Below are 25,354 nucleotides of genomic sequence, written 5' to 3'. Positions count from 1 at the left end.
ACACTGCCAGTCCCAGCTAAAGCAATTCCTACCTCAGCCTCGGATGAGCAAAAAAGAATGATGCAGATGATGCAGGAATAGATTTTCAGGGCAGCAAGCCCAGCCTGCTTTTAGGGTGAGCTTTGGGCTCATTTGGGTTGGTGGACAAACCACCAACCACATACTAAGTGTGGTGCCTCCTGGTTGCAAGTGATTTGGGTGGTATCTATTCCCAATATTAGCTGGGAAACAAACCAACCCTTTTTCAGAGGAAAACCAGCCCAGGTCACTAATGCTATTTATAGAATCATGGAATTATAGAATAATTCGGGTGGGAAGGGACCTCCAAAGGTCACCCAGTCCAACCCCCTGCAGTCAGCAGGGACACCCTCACTTAGATCAGGGTGCTCAGAGCCTCCTCTAGCCTCACCTTGAACATCCCCAGGGTTGAGGTTGAACATCCCCAGGGATGAGGTTGAACATCCCTAGGGATGGGATTGAACATCCCCAGGGTTGAGGTTGAACATCCCCAGGGATGAGGTTGAACATCCCCAGGGATAGGGTTGAACATCCCCAGGGCTGAGGCTGAACATCCCCAGGGATGAGGTTGAACATCCCCAGGGATGGGGTTGAACATCCCCAGGGATGAGGTTGAACATCCCCAGGGATGAAGTTGAACATCCCCAGGGATGAGGTTGAACATCCCCAGGGATGAGGTTGAACATCCCCAGGGATGAAGTTGAATATCCCCAGGGATGGGGTTGAACATCCCTAGGGATGGGGTTGAACATCCTCAGGGATGAGGCCTCAACCACCTCCCTGCACAACCTGAGACATTTTTCCACTCCCTTCATGGTGAAGAACTTGTTCCTAACATCCAATTTTAATTTCTTTTAATGATTCTTTAAATATTCTGCATCTAAGGACTCCAAGCAATGGTGTGATTCTGTCTCTGTTTACTGGATAAATGTATTTATTTATGGATGGGATGCTTTGCTGCTGACAGTAAGGCTTGTTTTTAAGCCTGACCGGGGTAAAGGAAATACATACAAATAAACAATAAACCTAAACAACACTAAAATAACATCAGCTAAAACAATTAGAGTGACTTCCACTCGCAAAGTATTGTTCCCATTTTTTGCTACAACATGGGAAAAAACTCCATTTCCTAAGTCGGCTTGTAACTGATTTGGGATTTGTGGCTTCTGGTAACAAAAGGGGGGTTTCTTTTGTCTGTTATTTATACTCTTCCTATGTGTCTGTGTGTCTGGAGCACCCTGTTTCAACTCAGCAACCTTTCCAGCCTCTCCCCATCTTCACGGGCTTGGTGGCACTGGTTGGGTTTTTCCTCCTGCTCAGTGTGGTTGTGCTGATGTGGACGTGTGGGTTTGTAGGGGCAGGTTCCTCCTCAGAGACTTTGTCCTGGATTTTAAAGTTTTATTATCTTTGATTGATGTATAATTCAGGAGCTATGGGGCTGAAAAAGAGACCTCAGGAAACTCGTTGTCAGTAACCAGCAGAAGACATTGAGAAAGGTGCAGGGTATGTTTCACTTGGGATGCTTTACCTAATAATTCTAATGCTTTTAATTGCATCCTTCACCTCACACAGGGAGCTTCATGCCAGGTTGTTCTGCCACTCACTGTGTCTTTTGTTTCATCCCAGAGCTGGCTGTGGAGGGATGAGGTGGGACAGCTTAGCTGCCACCAAACCTTTAATTCCACCAAGTATTTAAGACCATTTTAAAAGATTCCCTCTCTGACAGGAGCTGATTGCAAACACCAAGGCAAGGCTGTGGGCAGATAAAAAGTCTAAATAATACTTCTTTGGGTCTGGGCCTATGTGTGCAGAGTCTGTAATTTCTGGAATTGTTCCCCATTTTGTCAGAGGGGAGGTAGGGACCAGCAGGATTGCTCAGCAAGGTGGAATTCAGGAGGTTGGGGTAACATAGGAGGGCAGAGCTCTGTAGGACTGGAGGTTTTAATGATGACTGCAGAGTGGTGTTTAGCTGCTCACCACCATGGCCATCATTCCTCTCTGCCCCTGCCCTTTTCTGAGGTGCTCCTCACTGAGTCACATTTGCTTTGGCATTCAGCCTTTGCTGGCTATGGACAATTTATGGAGCACTCCTCAAAGATGCTGAGGAATCAAAGACGCTCAGGAAATCAGGAAAGACCCTCAGAGATACTCAGGAAATCCTCCAGACTGGCAGCATCTCCCAAGAAACAACTTCCTATGCCTCTTCTTCAAGGTGTGTTATACCCTGCAAGCACATCCTCTTGTCAGGGTCCCACAGAGCATCCCTCCTCTGCCTTGGGACTTGTGCAGTTAGTGGAGGAGTTTTGAATCTTTCCCAGCTCCTGGATGGCTGGAAACTAGGTCCTCTTTGTCAGCCTTATAGTTCAGTTCAGTTCATCCCTGTCTTCAGTTTTTGAGGTTGAAGACCATCTTGGAGGTGGCCAGGACCCATGTGTGCTGTGCTGTGGGGTGAGGAGAGCCAAAGCCTTGAAGGGCTGTAAGGGTTTACCTGCCTTTTGTCTTGGGTGAGGAGTATTTTGTAAACTTGTTGTGTTTTCTGTTCCATTGATGTTGAGCACTGGCTGATTCCTTTATTCAGAAGCAACTATTATTGCAAGCACCTTCCAGGAAAAAAAAAAAAAAAATGAAGAGCTTGCAATTTGAAGGAACAGATTTATCACTGAAATTCTAATGGAGAGGAAATCATTTTCAGGCAGCTTCCTGACATTGTTTGATATTCCTCCATGGATTCCAAAAGCAGGTCAAGGCTTTGGTTTGTGCCTCAGCCCTCTCCTTTCAAGAGGTTAAAAAATTCCCCCCCTGTGTGAGAGAGAGAGAGGAGAGTGAGTGGCACCCTGGGAGTTCCTGTAAGAGAAAGAGGCAACAGCAAGTGAGCTCCAAGGAGATGTCTCTGCTGGAGGTGCTCACAGGACTTTGATGTGTTGATAAATGGAGGGGTAGAGGTGATGGGGTTGATGCTGGTGGAGGGCTGGCAGCAGCTTTGCCATGTTATTCACGTGCAGTTGGGATGGGTATTGTACTGAGTATTGGCAGGTTCAGCCCATGGGCACCAGGAATTTGAGACTGGAGCAACAGAAGTTAAATATATCTCCAGCTCCGTGCTGTCCCAGACTTTCCTACCGTGGCTAATCCATCCTATAAGCAGATGAAAGCCTTATCTCAGGGTGGTGTGAATCACTGGGTGGTTTCTGCTGATCATTTCTGGAACCACAATATATTGATTTCTTTACACTCCCTCCAACCTGGTTATTTGTGTTGTTGCCTTGGCATGGGCTGTTGGGACATCTTTGGGGTTGCTGTGAACCCAGCCCAACTTCCCCAGATAATAAAGCCCACCTTGAACTTTGAGTGCAATAAAACCAAGTGAAACTCCCAGTGCCTACTGCAGACCTGTTTGTTCAGTTCAGGCTTTCTGCAACCATTTGTTTAAGATAAGCAAGGGTGGAGATGTTGCTTGAGGGCACAAAAGGATCTCGAGATAAAGCTTGTGGAGCACTATGTCCCAATCATTTCTTTTCCTTCACCCCAGCACTGGGTTTTTCCATCAGCCTGGTTCCTTTTCTCACCCTTTCTGTGTGCTCTTTCATTGTTGCTCTTTGGCATCTTTGCCTCCTGTGACCATCATGGGCTGGAAGTGTTTCTGCTGCATGGGAAAGGCTGAATGAGCGTGAGTGAGGACAGGAGTTTGTGGAGTCAGGTTCCACATCTGAAAGTCAGGCTGAAAGACAGGAGCACCACCAGGATGAAGCAGTCAACACCAACCCTTCATAGCCCCTAGGGTCTTCATCAAACACACATGAATTTGGCCACCACAGGCAACAGTTGTACCTGAGATGTGGAGAAGTGGAGGGGAAGGAAGGAAGGTGCAGCTTGGTCCCAAAATGTGGAACTCTTTTTGTGGAGCACTTGGGGTTTGCTACCTACAGGTGGTCATGGAAGGACCAGCAGCAGAAACCCCCACATCCACACAACTCATCTTGTGTGTCCTTGTGACTAAAAGAGGCAAAGCTGGTGCCTCTCTCCAACTTCTTCAGCTGAGGAAACTTGAGAAAAACAACATCAAAACTCCTGCTCGTAGCAGAGTACCTCTGAACCCAACCATTTTCCTCCTCTGGTCCTGTCCCTCTGCCTCATATCCCTCCCAGGTCAGGACCCTGAGACTCAGGGTGACTCAGGAGAGGGATTTTGCTGGAGAAGGGACAGGTATCAGTGTGGGAATTTGCAGAGGCTCTTGTGTTGCTGCAGATTGCTAACGAGATCTTGAAAGCTTTTGCTTTGTTCTTTCATTAAACTTTGATGTAAATGGGGCAGCAGAGAGGCAGCTGCCAACTTTCTGGATTCCCATGAGCAAGGGGATGGGGCTGAGGGTTGGGCAGACAACCCTCATTAAAGAGGTAAAGCACAAAAAAAGAACCCACATGGGTACCCAACCTGGTCCCCATGTGTTAGGAAGATGTCAGTTTTCCCTGGCTGACCATACAACTTGTCAGACATCACCTTCCCTTCTCCAAGAGCTTTCCCCAAAACATCTCATCAGGAGTATACACATCACAACATCTGGGGGAGCAGACCAGTCCTCCTTCTTTTCCAGACTTCTTGGCCTTTCTTTTTAGACTGTGCATGTTTATAATTTAAATTTGACATCCATGTACATGCATTAGAAGTCCCCTGGGCTTCTCAGGTTCTGCTCCAAGCTTCCCACCATGGAAACCACAGAGTGTTGTGCTCCAAAATTGAAAATGAACCCTCTTAGAGATCCTTCCTGAGACCATGGGCTCCTTGTTCTTTGCTTTTCCCACACCCCTCACTTCCAGAACCAGCAGCATGGAAACACTGGTTTATCTTCTCCTCCAACCACCTGCCAGTACCTGTCAGAAGAAAAACTGATTTGGGAGAGAGACCAAATCTGATTTTGCTGCCCACTGAGAAGCTGCAAACCTGCTTTTGAAAATCCATGAGCAGCTGGGCCAAGCAGGAGGGAAAGCCATCCCTCTTCTATAGGTCTTCTTGCAGACCTATTGCAGAGGAGAAGGTGGTCTTCTGCCTGGCAAAACATCTCCCTTTGGCTCTGGTCAGGGATTTCAGTGTCATAAAGAGTTTGTCCACTGGAAAAAGGAAGACCTGCAATTCAGGTTCTCAATGACCCAGCTCTATTGAAGGCACATCCATTGCTCTTCTGCACAAGCCATGGTGGGCAGAAGCCTCCAGACAAACCTCCAGGTCTCTACAAGTCATCAAGGTCCTCACTGTGCCCTTGTGACTTTGGCCCATTCCCAGCCAACAAGCACCCTTGGTCTTCTGCAGCCACTCCACCCTTCTTTTAAGTTGCTGATATTTCCTTTTCCATCAGCTTGCTGCCCAAAAAAAAAAAAAGAAAAAGTCAACTTCTTTTCTCCCTTCCAAATTTAGCTCTGTTTAGGCACCAAAATAGACAGGAGTAGGGATTGGTGACTGTTTTTTTCCAAAACATTGTCTCATGGCTTGGACTAAGGAAGGGAAGTGCTCAGCTGGAGAAAGGGAGATGCTTGTTTCTCCTGATGGGGACACCAAGTTCTCCTCAGGCAGTGTCTGGGAGTGTTCCTTGGGTGAGAAGCCTTATTCAAGTTTTAATTCATCCATCTCTCACCCTGGTGCTGTCTGCTGCTGGTGGGCAGAGGTCCAAGGAAGCACAGGGGTGCTCTGCAAGGAGGACATGGTTTCTGGTTGGAAGAAGGCAGCTCCTGGAATTTTATTGAAGGCTTCCAACTGAGGAGATGGGTGCTTTAGGTCCTCATGTTCTGCAGGGAGAGTTTAATTTTTCCAGGGTAATTGTCTTTGCACATGTGCCTGCAATGCAGCTTAACTCCTTAAAAATACTCCAGGCTTCAGCTTGCTGTGGTAGTAGAACATTTGGAGATGGTCTCACTACATATTGTACTATTTTTAGGTTGATTTCCTAAACTAGCACGGTTGATGTGATTGGGCTGCATGTGTCTGCTCCCTCCCTTCCTTTTCCCATTTGCTTTGGTTACCTGCTGGCCAACTTCAAGCAGATTTTCAGAGGAACAGAGATCTTGTAGATATTAAACTCCTGCTGTGCCTTCAGTGAAAGTGAGTGGTCAGGAAAATAAATGCTGAGGAAGACATAAACCATAACCCTCATAATGGAGAAGGTGGCAGTATGATTTTTAAGGTATTAGACACCAAATTTGTCACACAAAATTAACCATGAGATGTTTGGCTGCAGGAGAAGACAAGGTCAGAGCTGGTAAACTAGTTGATAACCCAACCACAGCCTCAGGAGAGCAGGTTGCCAACTTTCCCTACTCCCAAACTATCCCTTAGGAGTCAAAGATGGGCTGTGCTTGAGTGGTGGGATGGGATCTAAGGAGCATGAGGAGAGCAATTCCTGGTGCTGGGTGCAAGGATGTGACCAGAGGATAAGCAGATCCATGCTGGATGAGCAGATCTTCAGCTTCATGTAGCAAAGACGTCTTTAGGCTGGGGCTGGGGGACTTAGGAATATCAGGAATATCCCACCTACTTGGGTGATTCCCACATAGATGGTGTGGATTGGGATCCACCTCTACGTGGTGCAGGTATTTGCTCCATGTGGTTTCTCCCATGCAGGTAACTTCATTCCCTACTCCCTGCAACACCCCTGAGAGGCTACAACAAATTTCCAGACCTGCTTTGAGAGGGTCTGAGATGTTAGGAAGCTGTTTGGGTTGGGAACTGTTTCCTTTATCAGCCTCAGGCATTGGGTGAACATCCCTGCCCTCTTCCGTATCAATGTCTTGGAGCTGATCTTTGCTTTTCCCTCTTTTTTTTTTTTTTTTTTTTTTTTTTTTCAGGGTTACCACCCGTTGCCTCATGAAGCTGAAATTGCACACACCAAAAAACTCTTCAGAAGGAGAAGGAACGACCGGAGGTAGGTGGAACCTCTGGAATGTTGGTTTGCTTCAACTTCTCCATTGCGAATCTTCCACTGCAGTCTGAGGGAGTCTCTTTGGACAGTGCTGCTGTTCAGCAGCTGCCAGCCTTGGGTTAATGCATAAACCCTTATTTTAGCCTTAACTTGCTGAAAATGCAATCTGCCCATCCCTCTGGTCCCTCTTTTAAATCTGGGGTATGCCCCCCATTGCTCCAGGACTATCCTAAGGACCTCCTCTTCTCCCTATACTTCTTCCAGCATAGCCAGATCCTCCCACTTGTATGAGAAGAGACATCTGGGAAGGTGTAATTTATAAAAGCTTTGAATCCTTGCTACTTGCTTCCTCTCTTTCAACTGAAAAGCCAAATTTGCTGACTTGCAGGGTCATCCTGCTAAGTTGGGAGGGGTTTCCAGCAAGGTTGGGATGCTCCTGAAGGAGGGGATGTGCTCGGTAGGCAGCTGTGGCATCAGTGGCTTCACTCCACTGAGTTAATTTAATTGGGTCAAGTGGATATTTAATTGTGTCGATTGCATATTTAATTAGATGAGGGCATCCAGAGAGGGATTGTGACTGTGGTTAAATGTGAAAAGAAGTGGGGGAGAAGGGGGATGAAAAAGAACACTCCTTCTGGTGTGTTCTGCTGAGGCTGAGACAGCACAACTGGGGCATTTCTAGAGGGAGGAGTTCATAGGGTTCCTATTATTTAAGAGGAGAAAAAAAGTGCCCAATGTTTTCTCCTGGAATGTGTCTGAGCTGTGATGCCTCACTGATGGATTTTTAAGGGAGCCCTACAGGCAGACACCTGTAATAGTTGTTGGAGTCTGTCCTCAGATCTCCCCATCACTTCTTGACTTTTGGGCAGCTGTGGTGTAGCTCATCCTGTGTTTGGTTTGATTTGTTTTCCTAGGACCAAAAAACAACTGGAAGCTTGCCCAGGAAATCCTAGAAACTTTCTTCTCTGGGCAGGGCATATCATCAGCAGCAAGCTCCATTTTTCTCTCCTCTTTGGGGCTCCCTCCTTATTTCTTGGATGCAGTTTAAAAGGCAATTTAGCCTTGGGATTTTGGAGAGGGGTGGGGGTGAAAATAAATCTTGTTTCAGTTGGGCTGCAGTTGATCAGCAAAATATGGTTAGAACCAAGCTAAAGGCTGCTTGTGTTTCAAACTGGGTGGGTGCCCTGAGAGGCTGGAGCATCCTGCTCCCATCCCAGTTCATCCAGCAGGTCCTTCCTCCACCACCTGAAGAGTCTGTGATGCTTCAGGAGAAGTGACCCCCAGAGCCAAAGGGTCTCCTGCCTGTAGCCCCATGCCCAAAGCTGTGCAGAACCAAAGCCGTGGAACTGAGTGTTGGTTCTTCCTTTCCATCCAAAAAATTGGGATGAAATTGGGGTGTATTTCTACTTTTTTTTTTTTTTTTTTTGGGTCACTTCAGATAAATCAGCAGCAGACAGAAGCATTCAGTCCCCCAGGGCATCCCTGCCTCCCTAGCAGATGGCAAGGAAAGATAGCAAAAAGAAAAAAAAAACCTCAAACAAATTGCCTTGGGCTGAGGTTGGAAGATCATGGGTTGAGACACAGCCTGGAGCAAGAAGCACTGGGATAATATCCCAGGAGGAAAGACAGAAGCCTTAAAACCCAATGGATACAGCATCATGTGGGAGGAAATGTGGCTGTTTCAGCCCTAAGCAGTCACAAATGAAATTAAATGTAAAAATCAGAGGGGATGCAGCCCTGCACGAAGACATCCATGGTGGTGTCCAAGCTTAGATAGAAAAAATTGCTTATTTTCATGGCAAAAAAAAAAAAAAAGCAAAGAAGCCCAGGTTGAGAGACTGGAGTTCATCAGCAATCCCATAAATCATTATTTAAGGGCAAAAGGCATCCTTTAGACTTCAGTGAGACTTTGTGACTAAAAACCATGCTCGAAGTAGGGGGAGAAAGGGTAGAAATAAGGGGGAGGGAATGAAATAGGGAGCAAACCCACTGTATTAGAGCACAACCAGGTTCTGAAGGTGTTCAGACTTTGTTGCAGTCCTACTGGCTTTACATTCCAGGTATCATTCAGGGGGAGAAAAACCTCATTTTGGAGCTGCTGGAGCCACATAGGTGTTACGAACATCTCTTAGGATGAGATTTTATGGTCAGCAAACCAGTTGGGAGTTACACTCGGGTTTGGTTTTTTTTTTTCTCAAAAAACCCTCTTCTGGATGTGGAAGGACTCAAAACTGATGACTGTGGGTGTAGCATTGGAGACAAGGGAGAAGCTGAGAAGGGCCATTTAGGAGGCCAGTGGGCATCCTGGCTTTTAAGAGGAATGATGTGGCCAGCAAGTCTGGGGATGTGATTCTCCCCTTATGCTCACCTTGAATATTGTGTCCTCACTTCCAGAAGGAGATGGAGGTGATGGAGGAGAGCAGTGAGGCCGTGAAGGGAGCAGGGGGAAAGTCTGCTGAGGAGAGGCTGAGGGAGCTGGGGGTGTTTATCCTGGAGGAGACTCAGGGGGGACCTCATCACTGCCTACAAGTCCCTGCAGGGAGGTTGGGGTCAGGTGGGGTTGGGCTCTGCTCCCAGGCAGCAAGTGACAGGAGGAGAGGCCATGGCCTGAGGCTGCCCCAGGGGAGGTTTAGGTTGGATTCCTCATGGAGAGGGTGTTCAGGCATTGGGATGGAGGCACCATCCCTGGAGGTGTTTAAGGAGAGGCTGGAGGTGGCACTGAGTGACCTGGCCCAACCCATGTGGGGATGTTAGGTCACAGGCTGGATGATCTCAAGAGGCTCTCTTCATCCTCAGTGATTCTGTGACTCATTATAAATTATACCAATTTCTCCCCAGAGTGCCTGGGGGTCCTCTCCCCTCCCTGATGGTGCCATTCAGAAAGGGGCCATGTCTTGGTCTGGTGAAGCACCTTTGGTTTCTCACATGGAAGGTCACCATTGCTGGGTCCTGCACTTTGGCCACAAGAAGCCCCTGGGGAGCTCCAGGCTGGGCAGGGAGTGGTTGCAGCAAGGGAGCTGGGAGTCTGGCTTGGCAGGAAGCTGCAGAGGAGGCAGCAGTGTGGCCAGGTGGCCAAGAAGGCCAATGGCATCCTGGGCTGGCTGAGGAAGAGCGTGGCCAGCAGGTCCAGGGAAGGGATTCTGCCCCTGTGCTCAGCCCTGGGGAGGCCACAGCTTGAGTCCTGTGTCCAGTTCTGGGCCCCTCAGCAAGTCCCTCAGGAAGGAGCTTGAGGTGCTGGAGCAGGTGCAGAGAAGAGCAAGGAGGCTGGAAAGGGATCCAGCAGAATTCCTGGGAGGAAGGAAAGGCTGAGGGAGCTGGGGGTGTTGAGGCTGGAGAAGAGGAGGCTCAGGGGAGACCTCATCACTCTCTCCAACTCCCTGAAAGGAGGTTGGAGCCAGGGGGGGGTTGGGCTCTTTTCCCAGGCAACTCTCAGCAAGACAAGAGGGCACAAAGGGTCTCAAGTTGTGCCAGGGGAGGTTTAGGTTGGAGCTGAGAAAGAATTTCTTTCTGGAGAGGGTGATCAGACCTTGGAATGGGCTGCCCAGGGAAGTAGTGGATTCTCCGTGTCTGGAGCTCTTTCCAAAGAGCCTGGATGTGGCACTCAGTGCCATGGGCTGGGAACCACGGGGGGAGTGGATCAAGGGTTGGACTTGATGAGCTCTGAGCTCCCTTCCAACCCAGCCCATTCTATGATTCTATGATCTCCCATCTGTGCTATAAACAGGACCCATTCCCTGCTTCCTTCCCATCACCTCTCCTTGGGAAATGTTGTCACCACCTTGTGGAGGAGCACAGCTCACCTACCCTGAGGTCTCTGCCATGCACCCTTGTGGAGAAACAACCCCATGGGTGTTCAACCATAGCTCCCTCATTGCCTGGATGGGCACTGTGGGTCTGTTGGACACGGCTGTGGTAGCAGCAATCAGCATCAGAGCCACATCTGCTGAAGGGTTTGGTTGGAGAAGGTGTTGGAGAAGCCCTACAGGAGGTCCTTGCTGCAAAGACTGAGTCAGGAGACCAGGGAGAGGGATTTCCATCCCCACCTCTTGCAGGGTGCATCCTGCACCCGTTGGTTTCTCTGCTGGTTTAAACACAGGAGGTGCCACCACCTCGTGAAGGTTGGTGGAGGGCATCACCACTGGATGGGATCAAGGGAGGACAGAGGAAAGTGCAAGTTGTCTTAAGAGATGTCCACATGAGCAAGAGGTCAACACCAATGAGGGCTGCATTGTCCCAAAAACTCATCTGCTGCTTGCTTCCAGACAGAACCCAGCCCATCCAGATGTCACCAAAGGCAACTTGGTTGAACCTTCGATAAGCAACCACATTGAGGGAAGGAGGAACTTTCCTTGGGCAGTGGCAGAACCTCTCCTGCCCTTCAGTTCTGCAGGCATCTGGGAAAAATCCCGTAATCTAGGATGCAGGACACAGTGGTGGTGACACATGGTCTCCATTTCTGAAGTATTGAAGCATTACAAGTCAACTTGGGGCTTCACAGCTTTTCTCCAGTTCCTGTGGCATCCTGGGATGATGTGTTTTGGGGCCAAACCCCCATGGGTGGAGGAGTGATAAGAAATGTTGCCCAGTAAGACCTGTAAGGAATATATGGAGTTGCTGGGGGTTAACAGAGGTGAGTTTGGACCTACTTGTTGGTCTTCTGGTTAAGAGATGACTGAATTTGTTCTGTGTCACCCAAAGAAGGGTGAGGAGCAGGAAAATGTTGCTGGGGAAGTCTTCAAAAGTTTGTGTTGTCATTATCACATTGGTTCAAGTGCATCTTGTTGGATTCAGAAGTCAAATCAGGCTGATTTTTTTATCAGGCTGATAATTCCTTATCCAAAGGAAGTCCTCGTGAGTGCATGGATGCTGGCTGGTATCTCCTGGGGCTTCTTGTGGTCAGTCTGTGGGATGGAAGAGGGTTGAAGACTGCACAGCCCCAAGGCTTGAAAGCCTCAAGAGTTGAACAAGCCCCTCTTTCCAAAAGGTTTCTTGGATTCCTTTTTCAGCAGGAATGATGTGGATGGATCCTTTGGGCTTTCTCCATGCCTGTGCCTCCAGGCTTTGATGTCACCAGAGCCACAAGAAGCTGCTTTGCCTGGCCAGACCAGGGCTGTTGGGGATCACAGCCAGGACCCCCATAACCTTTGTGGCTGAGCTTTGTGTCATCTTCTCCTTCCCCCTTTGGATGAGGTTTAATCCTTCACAAAGCCCTTGCCTGGGAACAGGGAGCTGGATCAGAAGACTCTGTAGGTCCTCCTAGCTCATAGATGGAGAGAAGGGGTGGGAGGAAAGAGGCTCATGTGCTTTCCTCTCAGCATGTCCCAAACACTCCCAGCTTTTGACAAGAGGGTTACAGAAATATCCCCATATTTTCTCTTGCCTTTTTCCCAATTTGCTTCCTGCCGCTCACTTGGCTTTGCACTTAAATTCTCAGGGAAAAAATGGTCGGGATTATATTTGTGTGGCTGTGTTGTTTTAATTAGATTCAGAACTTGGGGGGAGGTAGAAATCATCCTTCCCTCCCTGAAGAAACCCAGGGTGGCTGTCAGAGACAGTTTCTTCTTCCCAAAGCAGGAGGGTTGTGTAAGGACCTCTGACTCTTCCAGCCCCCACCCATACCAAGAGCACAGAGGGGTGGGCAGCCCTGTCCTGCCCCCCACATCAGTGACCACATTGCTGAGGGAATCATCCAGGCTTCATCCCATCCACTGGTGGCTCCATAGGGACAACCCTAAGGATGCTCATGGTGGGCTGGAAGCCAGGCAGGGAACATCCCAGATCCGCCGGTGGCTCCAAAGAGAAGGAGGACGAGGAGGAGGAGGAGGAGAGGCAAGCTGTGATTTGTGGCTTTTCCCATTCTGGCTGATTTTACGGACCCCGAGGGACACTCATCCACCTACAGTGATTACTTCAACTGATTAAAACAGCTTTTCCTCTTGTGGCCAAGTCCTTTTGTCAAGGGTTTTCAATAGCCACGCTGCTCGGGACATTGTTCCTGTACAATTTCCTTTCAAAACACCATAAAGGGCACTCTACCACTTTACCCTGTCATTAAAAAGCACAGGGATCAGCTTTACCCAGCTCCTTCAAGGGCAAGATCTCCTCCTTGGGGGGAGGAAGGGATGGGGTCAGGTGGGAGTTGCAAGGCCGTGTGATGCTGGGGTGAGATGGAGCCATCAGCAAAGGGTGATTATTTTTTATTATTCCTTCTTTGGTTTTTTTAATGCATTTTTTCCCCCTGTTTATTTATTTGAGGAGCCAGGATCACCCAGGGAAGAAAAAAAGAAAAAAAAATCAGCTTTCAAGCCCAGAGAAGGAAATGTTGCTTTACATCTCTTGGTGGGTTCAGCCTTGCCCTGGTTAATCTCGGTGTTGTTGGGACCTGAGTGGGTCATCAGATGCTCTTTGGGCAAGGTGGTGATGGAGCAGGGCAAAGATGGTATCAGGAAGGGTCAAGCAGGACCCCCTTTGACCCACAGAGCCATGCTGGCCAGACGTGCTGGCATCACCCAGCCCCACTGCCCTTCCTTCCAGGAGATGAGAAAAAGGTTCTGCCAGGGGTCATGGTGCTAGGAGGCTGCTCCAGGGAGGAGGTTACTGACAACAGAGCCTTCATCAGCCTCCCCACTGAAGGAGTGGCCCTTGAATGATCAAAAAATTGCCTCCTGATGACCCACGGGCATCCGGCTGTGGGTGACTAAGCCATGGGTGGAGCTGTTGGATTTGCTCTTGGAGCTGAGGTGGAATCATAGGATCATGGAATGGTTTGGGTTGGAAGCTCATCCATTCCCAGCCCCTTTCCATGGTCAGGGACACCTCCCACCAGCCCAGGTTGCTCCAAGCCCCATCCAACCTGACCTGAGACACTGCCAGGGATGGGGCAGCCACAACATCCTTGGCCAACCTCTTCCAGGGTCTCACCACCCTCAAATTAAAGAATTTCTTCCTACTATCTCCTTGTTCACCTTAAAAAGTCCTATCACCTGTCCCAAGACCCTCCACAACTTTCCTGGAGCCACTTTAGGTACTGGAAGGCTGCTAGAAGGTCTCTGGAAATCAGGAGGTGTTTTGGCTCCATGCAGACCCCTCACAGCTTTTGCACCACATTTGGGACTCAGTGGAGAGGACACAGCATGGCCCAGGGCTGTAGCAGCCCAACACCAACCCTGTGCAGTAACCCCAGCCCTGGCACCTCCAGATGATTCAAATAGCTCTGCAGAAACCAACTGAAGTTCAACCAAGTGTGTATCTATCACCATTCCTTGCCTGGCTTATCTGTGAACCCCTTGCCTGTCCTAGCACCATCCCCAGAACTCCACACAGAGTGTTTTCCGCGAGCCAGGTGGTCCAAGGGAAACATCAGGAACAATGATGTGGGGCAGTTGGTGTTGGGCATCCATCAGGGTTTGTTTTTTGGTTTTTTTTAAATTTTTTAATTTTTTTTGGCCTGTCCCCCCTGCCTCCATCTGTGATGGGGTGGGTGGGTCAGGGGGGTTTTTTCCACCCCAGCTGTTCTTGTTTCTGCTGTGTGTGATCACCTCCAAACCCTTAAAGCACCTGAGGGTGGCAGTGAAAATAGGACTGGGCATGAGTTACCCTTGAAGGCAGAGGGGGCAAAATCCCTACCCTGTGGGGTATATACAGCTCCTGAAAAGTTTTTTGCATTTCCTGTGAGGCAGGCGGGGAGGAGAGGAGGAGGAGGAGGAGGAGGAGGAGGAGGAGGAGGAGGAGGAGGAGGAGGAGGAGGAGGAGGAGGAAGGAGAAGGAGAAGGAGAAGGAGAAGGAGAAGGAGAAGGAGAAGGAGAAGGAGAAGGAGAAGGAGAAGGAGAAGGAGAAGGAGAAGGAGAAGGAGAAGGAGAAGGAGAAGGAGAAGGAGAAGGAGAAGGAGAAGGAGAAGGAGAAGGAGAAGGAGAAGGAATATGCCTCTGGAAAGTTTGGAGGGCTGTGTGTGCTCAAGACTGATGGAAAGAGACAAAAAGAAACCTTGGGGAGTTGAACAGGTCATGATCCACATCATCAGGAGATGAGTGCCCACCACCATTCTCTGGCTCGGCTGGGTCCTCCTTGGGTGTGTAATTAAAGGCCTGGGGCAGAAGGGTTAAAAGATACTCATCTAAGCAAATTTAATCCTTTCCTCTCATTGTTCCTAATTATTATTATTATTTTTTTTTTTTGCATGCCAAGAGAGAGCTGGGTGCATTTCCCAGCTGCAAGGTTGCCACCTCTGTATTGAGGACAGCTTTGTCATTACCTAAAAACTCCACAACACAAGACTTTTTATTCCTTTTTTTTTCTTCTTCTTCTTCTTCTTAATTATTTTGGTGACTGAAGTGACCCCTGTCCTTCAGACTAAATTTAACCTGAATTGCCAAGTAGACTTCGTGGCATCAGGAGGCTTTTTGGGTAGTGTTTTGTTTGGTTTTTTTTTTTCCCAGGTTGTTTTTCTCCATCCCTGCAGCTGATTGAAAGACTTTATGTGCCACTGGCCAAACATTTGACTGTTATGAAACCTCAGTAGAAATGGAATGGACTGCTGGATAAGCTCAGGGTCTTATGATGTTACATCACAAAAAGCAAAAGAACTGCTCCAGCCCAAAATCCAGTGTGTGGTGATGGTGGAGGGTCATCAGATTCCATCAAAACTCAAATCTTTTTTAAGCATCATGGTGCAAGCAACCACTTTTGTGACCAAGGCCTTGGTGGGGGACCTGGGAGACCTCATTTCAGTTCCCACCTTTACCAGGGGTTGTTTGGCTTCACCTCCATTTCAGGTGCATGAAATTCTCCTAGGAAAATCCATGCAAGGAGAAATCCATGCAAGGAGAATGGATCCCCACCTCACATTTGACCTCTGTGGTGGCAGACACCTAAATTTATGCAATTTGAGCACACTTTCTGGCACTTTGGTAGCAGTCCTTCTCCAGCAACCCTACAGCAATCCAGTGCTGTGTGGAGAAGAGGGAGAATTCCCTTTCCCTTGGTGCAATTCCCAAAGTTCTCAATCAGGGGTGCTTGGGGAGCCCTGGGAAGCTTCTCAAGGAGATCTTCTGGCCTCCAGAGAAGAAAAATGAGACTGCCCATCTTACACAAGACCAGGTTTCCTTGCTTTATTTTGCCTTCCCATGTTGACCAGAACCAAGGAAGTCTGAAAAACAAAGAGCTATGGGAGGAGTTGAGCCAAAACACCTCATCCTGCAGGAAGCTTTGGGATGGGGATTTGTTTCTGGGCCCTCTTCAGCAAAAACAAAGGCTTGGGACTGGGCATCCCATTCTTTCCCATCTCTTGGAGGGGAAATCTCAGCCAAGGAAAAGAAGGTTTCCATTGGGGCTTTTGCATACAGGAGTGTTGGCACTTCTGGAGAAGCTTTGGGGCAGCAGTCTCCATGTCAGACCATGCTTTTCATGATATTTTTTGGTGTCTGAAGCTGGAAGATGCCCCTGGCTGCCAAGATCCCTCACCCGAATTTCATTTGACCCCTTCTTGTGGCTTCACTGGCCAGAATATCCATCAGCTGGGTGGGTAGACCCCATGGAGGTCTCCCAACCAAGCTGGCTAATGAGTAGGACTTCCCACTAGTTCCTGGTGCTTCAGCAACCTTGGTGAAAGTGAATAATTGGTTTGTTTTTTTTTTATCTTGTTGTCACCACAGGTGGAAGGGTTTAAGCCTCAAGGCATAGCCAACTCCTGATAGAACCTGTAACTCATTTTCCCTTCAGTGAACACTTTGCAGCTTCTTCTAGAAGGTTTCTTCAAGAAGGGAGCTTCTGGGTGGATACCCTGTTCATGGATCTGGGAGGAACTGGTTGAACTGGAGGTGGTGGCATTCCAGGGTGTGCATGGCAAGTGTTACCTTTGAGGCATCCATTTCAGACAAACTGAGCTGACTCAAACCCTTGGATGTGGGTGGGTTTTGGGGAATTGAATAAGAAGTGTAGGGTCTTCAGATCTGCCTAAGCTGTGTTGGGGTTGTATGTGTGCTGCTTGGGATTTGGTCCTAAATATTAAGAGAAAAGAAATACTGATGCTTAGGTTTGTGTCAAGGTCATGTGAAATCATGGGAGGGCTCAGGAATAACCCTAAAAAAGTGTGGCTTGTAGGCCTGGGTGTGAATTTTAAAGTTGTAGTCTAGCTCTTGCTTAAAGGGTGATTTATTTTATGTGAAAACCTGCCCTTCTGCATTCATTGTATATATGATTTCTCCCCTAAAATGTTTGTCAAGGCCTGGCCCAGGCTGCCCAGGGCAGGGCTGGAGTCCCCATCATTCCTGGAGGGATTTCCAAGGCCTGGAGATGTGGTGCTGAGGGCCATGGGGCAGTGGTGGCCTTGGCAGTGCTGGGTTAAGGGTTGGAGTTGATGCTCTCCAAGGTTTTTTTCCAAGCCCAAGGATTGTGTGACTCTCTGCAGAGCCTGATGAGATCCCTCCAAGTGGAACTGTGCTCAGAGCCACTCCAGAGCCAAGTGCAGAGGCTGCAGAGCTCAGGGTGGCCCAGCAAGCTCAGGACCCCATGGGGACAGGTGGCATCTCCTAACCCTCCACTGAGCCTTTAGGGGAGGTTTAGGTTGGAGCTGGGAAACAATTTCTCCCTGGCAAGGGTTGGCAGGGCCTGGAGTCCCCATCATTCCTGGAGGGATTTCCAAGCCCTGGAGATGTGGTGCTGAGGGCCACGGGGCAGTGGTGGCCTTGGCAGTGCTGGGTTAAGGGTTGGACTGGGTGATCTTCAAGATCCTTCCAACTAGAACAATTATGTGATTTTATTATTATAATCTAAGTTCACAGGCATCATCTGCTATATGACAAAGGGTAATGACTTTAAACTGAAAGAGGGGAGGTTGAGATGAGATATTAGGAGGAAATTGTTTAATTTGATGGTGCTGTGCCAGGTTTCCCAGAGAAGCTGTGGCTGCCCCATCCCTGGCAGTGTCTCAGGTCAGGTTGGATGGGGCTTGGAGCAACCTGGGCTGGTGGGAGGTGTCCCTGACCATGGAAAAGGGTTGGGAATGGATGAGCTTTGATGTCCCTTCTAACCCAAACCAGTCTGGGATTCTCTGATCTTCTCATCCACTGTTTTATCTCCTACAAAAGAATTGGTTTTCTCTCTTATGTTTCTCTCTCTACTTAAAAATAGGTGTATATACACTCACACATGTGTATAACCAAGTTGTCCCAATTTTTTTTTGCTTGCAAGCCACTCTCTCAGCAGGACTTCACCAAAAGAAATCTCCACCCTTGCATCACGTGGGCAAGAAAAGGGCTTGGGATGGCAGTTTCCCACATCCTCTTTGGGCCAGGTAGATTTTGATCTTGAAAGCTTACTGAGAAGCCCCCAGAATCACTGAGGACTGTGTATTTAGTAGAGGTATTTATTAGAAAACTCTCCAATAAGCTCACAGCCCATCCTCATGCAATTTTTCCCTCTGTCTTGACATTTGCACTATTTCCAGAGCTGCTCCCATGCTGATCTATTCATGGCCAGCTCTAGGGCTCCTTTTCGCAAATAAAAATAGTCCCAGGAGTGGCCCTCACCCTGGATTTTCAGCTCTTCCAAGTTATTTTGAGGGAAGGTGAACGTGTTTGAGGGCTGACACCAATGTGTCCCTTTTAAGGCTGCAAAAGCCTGCAAGAAAAAAAAAGAAAAGCCTTGGAAGCCCCTTCTTGGAGGTCATGGGGACAAAGCTCTCCTGCTGGGTGAGTGAATAGAGATGAGTTCATAATTACAGAGTTTAGTGGTGACCCGTTTGCTTTTTCACCGTTTTAATTGAGGCTTTCAAAGAGGAAGAAGGCTTAAAAACAATACAGAAATGTCTTTTGTTCTTCCCAGGGTCATTCACTGAGGGCTTTTGCAAAAGAGGAGAGGATGTTTATTGCAGAAAGCAACAATCTCCAGGCTTTATTTTAGCTCCCAAGTGCTGTTCCAAGCTGGATGGGTTTTGGATGGAGGGGGTGAAAAGGAACGTGGAGCAAAGTGATTTGCTGGGCATTTACTGAACTCAACAAATGGTGTTGAAACAGAAGAGGGAGGAAGGGAAGGAGCTGGGAAGGTTGGAACACCCTTTTCCTAGGATTTCCAAGTCAAATTAAGCAGGTTTAACAACCCACAGAGCTGAACCCCTGAAGGAGCAACTGGAAATCAGGTTTTCATCCTCCACCTTATTTATGCTCCTGTCTCCTCTGTGCCCTCCTGCAGCCACCATGGAGACTTTTTGGGGGTGCAGAGGGAAGATCCCAAACCCTCTGGAGAGGGAATCACAGAATCATTTTGGTTGGAAAAGACCTTAAAGTTCATCAAATCCCACTGATGTCACTGCCATCCATGCTGAGCAGGGCACAGAGGAGCTGGGCCAGTGTAATGGTGGCTGTGAAAAGCTACTCATCTCCTGAGCAGGCTCAGAACCTGTAATCTTATATTTTTTTTTAGGGACAAAAGTAAGTCTGGTGGTGTATTTGGCTGCAGTGATGAGGAGCAACATGAGCATCAGTCTCAATCACAGTGTAAAAAACCCCTCTTTTAGGCAGCTGCAAACACCTAAAGCAGAGATGCTGTAAAAATAAAATCCCTGTCCTGCTCAAAATCTACAAGTTTTGAACCAGTGGTGAAGGACAGGCCAAATATGCAGGAACAGCTGTGCTAAAGGTGCATCAGAGAGGAATCCTAGAATATCTTGAGTTGGAAGGATCCCTTAAGGCTCATTTTGTCCAAGGCTTTGTTCCTTGCAGGGCTACCTAAAACTGAACCATCTAAGAAAGTGGCACCAATTGAAGGTGAAGATCCTGGAGAAGAAGGTGAAGAGATCTTTGTTGGAGTGCTGGTTCTGCACCATGAGGTTCCTCAGGGATAAGACATTCATACAGATGAAAATCCCAAGTCAGTACTTGCCCCAAATACCTGGGCAGAGTTGGCATCAGGTCACAGGGGTTGGTTACAGATTATTTTAGAGACAGCTCCTGATTTCTTCCCCTGGGAGTTATTACACTAAATCAATTCTCCAAACTCCAGCTCCCTGGAGGACAAAATTGTCTTGGTGGTTTGTTCCTAAAAAGGCTCAGCTGGGTGATTGCATTACTGGGGCTTAAAGAATTCCATCACTTGGGCTGGGTGGTGGCACTACCTGTGGAGCATCCTACTCTGCAACCCCTCCATGCAGCTGGGGTATAACTCACCTGGGATTATGGCTGCTGTGTTGTCCAGCATCAGTGGAGAGGCAGGAGGTTTTAATTGGAAATTTGGTGTGCTGGAGGATGGCTTGGTGGCCTGGAGGAGTGTGAGAATGGGCCAGGCCTGTAAAGATGCTTCCCAGAATGGTTGGACTCAGTGATTTTAAGGTTCCTCTCCAACTGAAATGATTCTGTGATCTTCAGGGATTTATAATTTGAAGATCTACGGGGCCACAATTGCTCACAGAATGGTTTGGGTGGGAAGGGACCTTCCAAGTCCATCCACTCCAACCCCTGGGATATCTCCAACTGGATCAGGTTGCTCAGAGCCCCATCCAACCTGACCTGGAATGGTTCCAGGGATGGGGCATCTCCCACCTCTCTGGGCAGTCCGAGCCAGGGTCTCCCCACCCTCAATGTAAAAAAAATTTTGCTTCTGTTTAATCTGAATCCACTTTCTTTTACTTTAAACTCATCAGCCCTTGTCCTGTTGCTAGAAGCCCTGCTAAATAGGCTGTGCCCATCTTTCTTCTAGGCCCCTTGAAGTCCTGAAAGGCCACAGAAAGGTCTCCCTGGAGCCTTCTCTTCTCTGGGCTGAACAACCCCAACTTTTTTCTTTCTCTCTCCATAGCAGAGGTCTTCCAGCTCTCTCATCATTTTTGTGTCCTTCCACCCAGGGCACCTTGGTCATCTTGCTGTTGCTTTGGTAGCTGAGGATGTGACCTGGCAAGAAAATCCCTATTGCATGGTGGGGTGTAGGGTGCTGTGGGACCAGTCAGCTGTAGGAAGAGTCACAGAGAGGCAAGAGGTGTCCCCAGAGAAAAAAGACAGAGAGGAAACAGTGCTGTGGTGTTTTGTTGACCACCAGCCTCCAAGTGCTTTTTGGCAGAGGACTTGCAGCATCTCTCCTTTCCCTGCAAGCAACCTGAGGCACAAAGGAGGGAATCACAGAATCTCAGGTTGGAAGGGACTTCAAGGATCACCTGGTCCAACCCTCCGAAAATTATTGTTTATGTGAGATGTCTCAGCACCCCATTGAGCTGAGACTTCAACCTTTCCCAAGTGGGGGAATCCACGACATCCCCTGGGAGACCATCCCAATGTCTGACTGTCCTCAGGGGGAAAAATTTTTCCTCTTGTGTCCAGTCAAAATCTGCCCAGGGGATCTGCTGTGGTTGGACCTCACGGTGACCTTGGAGCCACCAAGATCCTTGTGTGCATGAAACCCCTCACCCAGGAGACCATTTTTTCAAGGCTGTGTTTGTGGTTTCACCTGGTGCAAAACACAGCTGGCTACCTGAGGCTGTTTGAGAACTGAGGGAAGGAAATAGAGCAGCAGGTTCCTCTGCACTAGGAAACTGAGTTGTTCTTGAAATGCCTTCCTCCTTGGTGGAGTATTTCCACCACAGTTCCTCATGGAAATGGCTTTATCCCATCTACACCTTGTTTTCCAGCAGGAGTTTGTGGAGGTTGTTGTCAGTTGCTGGAGTCAATATAAAGGGAAATGACTTGTTCCCTTCTCCTGCCTTCGATCCTTCGAAGATGGAAGTGTTGGTGGTCGCTTGGGATGAGCACCCAGGGCTTTCTGCTGCCAGGTTGCTCTCCAAAATTAGCTGGAGCTGAGGGCAATCAGAGGATTGGTGCTTTCAACAGGCCAAAAAAAAAGGTTTTGTGGCACCCTCTGTGTCACACGAGGTCCTTCCAAGAGAACCTGACCCATCTGAAGAAGCCCAGCAGCACTTCCAATAGTGTGGCTGCAAGTTTTGGGTGGTGACTTCCAGTTTTTGGCCGTGCCAAGGTGCCACCCTCTCTACAGGAGAGGATTTACCACTCTCTCCTTCTCCCTGCAAGTCACAGAATCTCAGAATGTTGGAAGGCACCTCAAAAGATCATCAAGTTCAACCCCCCTGCCAGGGCAGGATCACAGAGGAACACGTCCTGGTGAGGTTTGAATGTCTCCAGGGATAGAGACTCCACAACCCCAAGTCCAAGTTGGGGATGCTGGCCCTGGAGACCTGGGGAGGGAGCAACATGCTGAGGCTCTGCAGGGCCTCCTGGCATGGTGAGTGCATGAAGAAGTTGCCAGCTTGAGTTGTTTGGGCTCTTGTTGCAGAAACAATATTTCTGTCTGACCCCAGTTAGCAACTGATGTTTGCAAAATAAAGAAGTCAAGGCACTGCAAATACTTTCCATTCCCTCTCTTGTCTCAGCCCAAAATATTAGGATTAAAAATATTGCATCTATTATGTGCAGTTAATATCTCTGCTGGCATGTAAATCACCCAGGGATTTTTTTTTTTTTCATCTCCGCATTAAAAGAGAAAAAAAAAAAAAAAAAAAAAAGATAAAAAAAAGAAACAACAAAAGGTTAACTACTCCCTATTTTTGGCTATTTGTTAACTGTTTTGTTTCCATTTATTCCTCCTAAAGACACAGCAGTCTGTCTCCAAGGGAGCATCTGTGGGAAAGAGTCTTTAGATTGATTTGGGAGGTGCTGGGGTCATCAAGAGGCATGAAGGCGTTGAGTATCTGCTCTTGCTCTGATAATGTCTTTATTTAGCATGACAGCCTCCAGGGCACAAGTAGACAAGGGCTTGCTTTCTTTCCTTTAAACTAACATTGTTCCAGCCATTCCCAGCCTTGTGCAGATGCTCTGGGTCATCCCAGTTTTCTGATTTTAACTGGGGGGTGTGCTGGACCCCGAGCAAAAGGTGACAGCTACATAGGGCTGGGGAAGGTGAGCCAACTTCCCCCAGGCAGCATGTTCTTGTCTAAAGTGATGAGTGGAGACTCAGCCAAGGGAAAGTAAATTTTTGGAGTGGCTCAGCCCCTGGAACAGCTCAGCACATCCAGGAGACCATGAGAGAGGAGGTAGGAATGGAGGCAAGAGGAAATGACTCTCCTTTTGACATGGGGACAGACTTAGGTAAACATTTGTGAAACTGCTTAGGATTCTCACTGGGTTGCAATAAATCAGTGTCCAGATCCATCCTAGCTCCCAAAGCTCTTCTAAATACTACAGCATACTGCAGCCCTGAGGAGAAGGACTTGGGGGTGTTGGGTGAGGAGAAGCTCAACACGAGCCAACAACATGATCTAGTAGCCCAGAAACCAGCCCTGTCCTGGGCTGCATCCCCAGCAGGGCCAGGGAGGGGATTGTCCCCTCTGCTCCACTCTGGGGAGACCCCACTGGGGTGCTGGGTCCAGTTCTGGGGTCCCCAAGCCCAGAAGGAGATGGAGCTGTTGGAGTGAGTCCAGAGGAGGCCCTGGAGATGCTGGGAGGGCTGGAGCAGCTCTGGAGCCAGGCTGAGAGAGTTGGGGTTGTTGAGGCTGGAGAAGAGAAGGCTGCAGGGAGAGCTTAGAGCACCTTCCAGTGCCTGAAGGGGCTCCAGGAAAGCTGGGGAGGGACTTGGGATGAGAACATGGAGGGATGGGAGGAAGGGGAAGGGTTTCAAGCTAAAAGAGGGGAGATTGAGGTGAGATATTAGGAGGAAATTCTTTGGTGTGAGGCTCAAAAGGATTCATAAATCCACCTTTATCCAAGGGTTCAAATCAAGCTCATATCCCAGCCTGGAGAAGAGGAGGCTCCCAGGTGAGCTCAGAGCAACCTTCCAATATCTGAAGGGGCTCCAAGAAAGCTGGGGGAGGGCTTTGGACACGGGGGGGTAGGGAGAGGAGAAGGGAAATGGGTTAAAACTTGGAGAGAAAGGGGAGATTGAGGTTGGAGATGAGGAAGAAATTGTTGAATGTGAGGGTGCTGAGCCCCTGTGCCAGGTTTCCCAGAGAAGCTGTGGCTGCCCCATCCCTGGCAGTGTCTCAGGTCAGGTTGGATGGGGCTTGGAGCAACCTGGGCTGGTGGGAGGTGTCCCTGACCATGGAAAGGGGTTGGGAATGGATGAGCTTGAAGGTCCCTTCCAACCCAAAGCAGTCTGGGATGGTGTTTGATAAAGGCTTCTGGCACACATCAATCTGGAGCATCTCTGCTCCTTGGTTTGCTGTTTTACCAGATCTCCATGTCGGAAGTAATTGCTTGCCATTGACTCGGGGCCATCTCAGATGTCTGGGCAGCTGTTAGGAGATCCTGTCAGATCTTGCCTAAGAGCTTCTATGGGAAAGACATTTATTTCTTCACTAGAAAGCACTGGTATAAATAGGATGTGGAAAAAACCCAAGGATGCCTCCTTGCTGCAGGTCAAAGAGTCACAGAGGTCTAAAGGAAGACAGCTGAACAAAAAGGCAGCAGGTGGGAGCTCATCCCTACTATTTAGGATGTGTCTTGAGGGACAGGACCATGGAGGGGTGGTGGTGGGCTGTGTCTGCACGGCTTGGCATGGGTTTAAAGTTTATATCTCTTGGAGGATTATCAGATCTGGGGATAACTGATAAGCCTGAGTGTATTTTTAAAGGAGGCAGCCTGGAGTCTGAGCTAAAAGCTCTTTTATTCCAAAGCAGCAGAAGATGAATTTAAATTCATTCAGCTCCATGTTCTTACCCGGAGCCCAGAGTCTGTGTGTGTTTGATCTCATCTGATTTTTGGGAAACTTTTTGTACTGTGGCCTTTCAGCCTGAAACTCCTTTGACTTCACTGGAATCAATTCCTCATCACTGAATCTCCCCATGATTTTTGTGTTGGTTTTGGGTTTGTTTTTGGTTTGGTTTTTTTTTTTTTTTTTTTTTTTTGCAATCGTGTTTACGGTACACGAAGAATAAAACAAAACCAAAACCCCAAAAACCCCAATTCCCCAGAATTCCAAGTAATGGAGTTCAAGAAGAGGACCAAGTCCAAGCAGTTTTTACATGAAATCACTGCCGTGATTTCTACACCAGTCTGGGCTGTCAGCCTTGAAGTCTGGGGGTTGTCTCCCTAGCTGGTTGCCTGCTCTGTGCTAGAAGAGCCTCCAACTGAGCATCCCAAATGATTTGTGGGAGATGCAGCAAAGCATTTAAAAGAGCTGTTTTGGAGCTATCTCGCATGCCATCTGTACTTGGGATGTCTTTCCCAAGCTGCTCTTGCAAAACAGCTACTTAAATTCCTCCTGAAGCTTCGTTTCCATGAAGCTTCAGAAGAAAAGAGCTGACTCAGGCAGCCCGTGCAGCCAAGTGTTGCAGAATGTGAGGGCTTTTCATTGGGCTTCAGCAGTAGAAAAGTTTGCTCTTCAATCTGAGTCAGTTCCAATGGACTTTCTGCTGGGGCCTTTCCATCCAGGGGAGCCATCTCTGCTCTGGGGTGTCCATCACAGTGGTGGGAGAAGCAGTGGATGTGAATGGTGTGATGC

The 25,354-nt window shown here is 48.5% G+C and overlaps 1 protein-coding gene across 4 annotated transcripts in view; it reads left to right on the top strand.

Moving 5' to 3' along the window:
* The window catches only part of CTIF (cap binding complex dependent translation initiation factor), a 125,973-nt gene that overhangs the window by 45,948 nt on the left and 54,671 nt on the right, over positions 1-25,354 (top strand). For all 4 annotated transcript variants that reach the window (XM_030467293.1, XM_030467292.1, XM_030467291.1 and 1 more), the window contains one exon: positions 6,852-6,928. In XM_030467293.1, coding sequence (XP_030323153.1) covers positions 6,852-6,928 — 77 coding nt within the window. The remainder of the gene's footprint in view (positions 1-6,851; positions 6,929-25,354) is intronic.

The sequence above is a fragment of the Calypte anna genome, chromosome Z (assembly GCF_003957555.1).
Source record: "Calypte anna isolate BGI_N300 chromosome Z, bCalAnn1_v1.p, whole genome shotgun sequence".
Classification (NCBI taxonomy): domain Eukaryota; kingdom Metazoa; phylum Chordata; class Aves; order Apodiformes; family Trochilidae; genus Calypte; species Calypte anna.
Note: the sequence above shows the minus strand (reverse complement) of the source record. Positions and strands in the feature narration are given on the sequence as shown.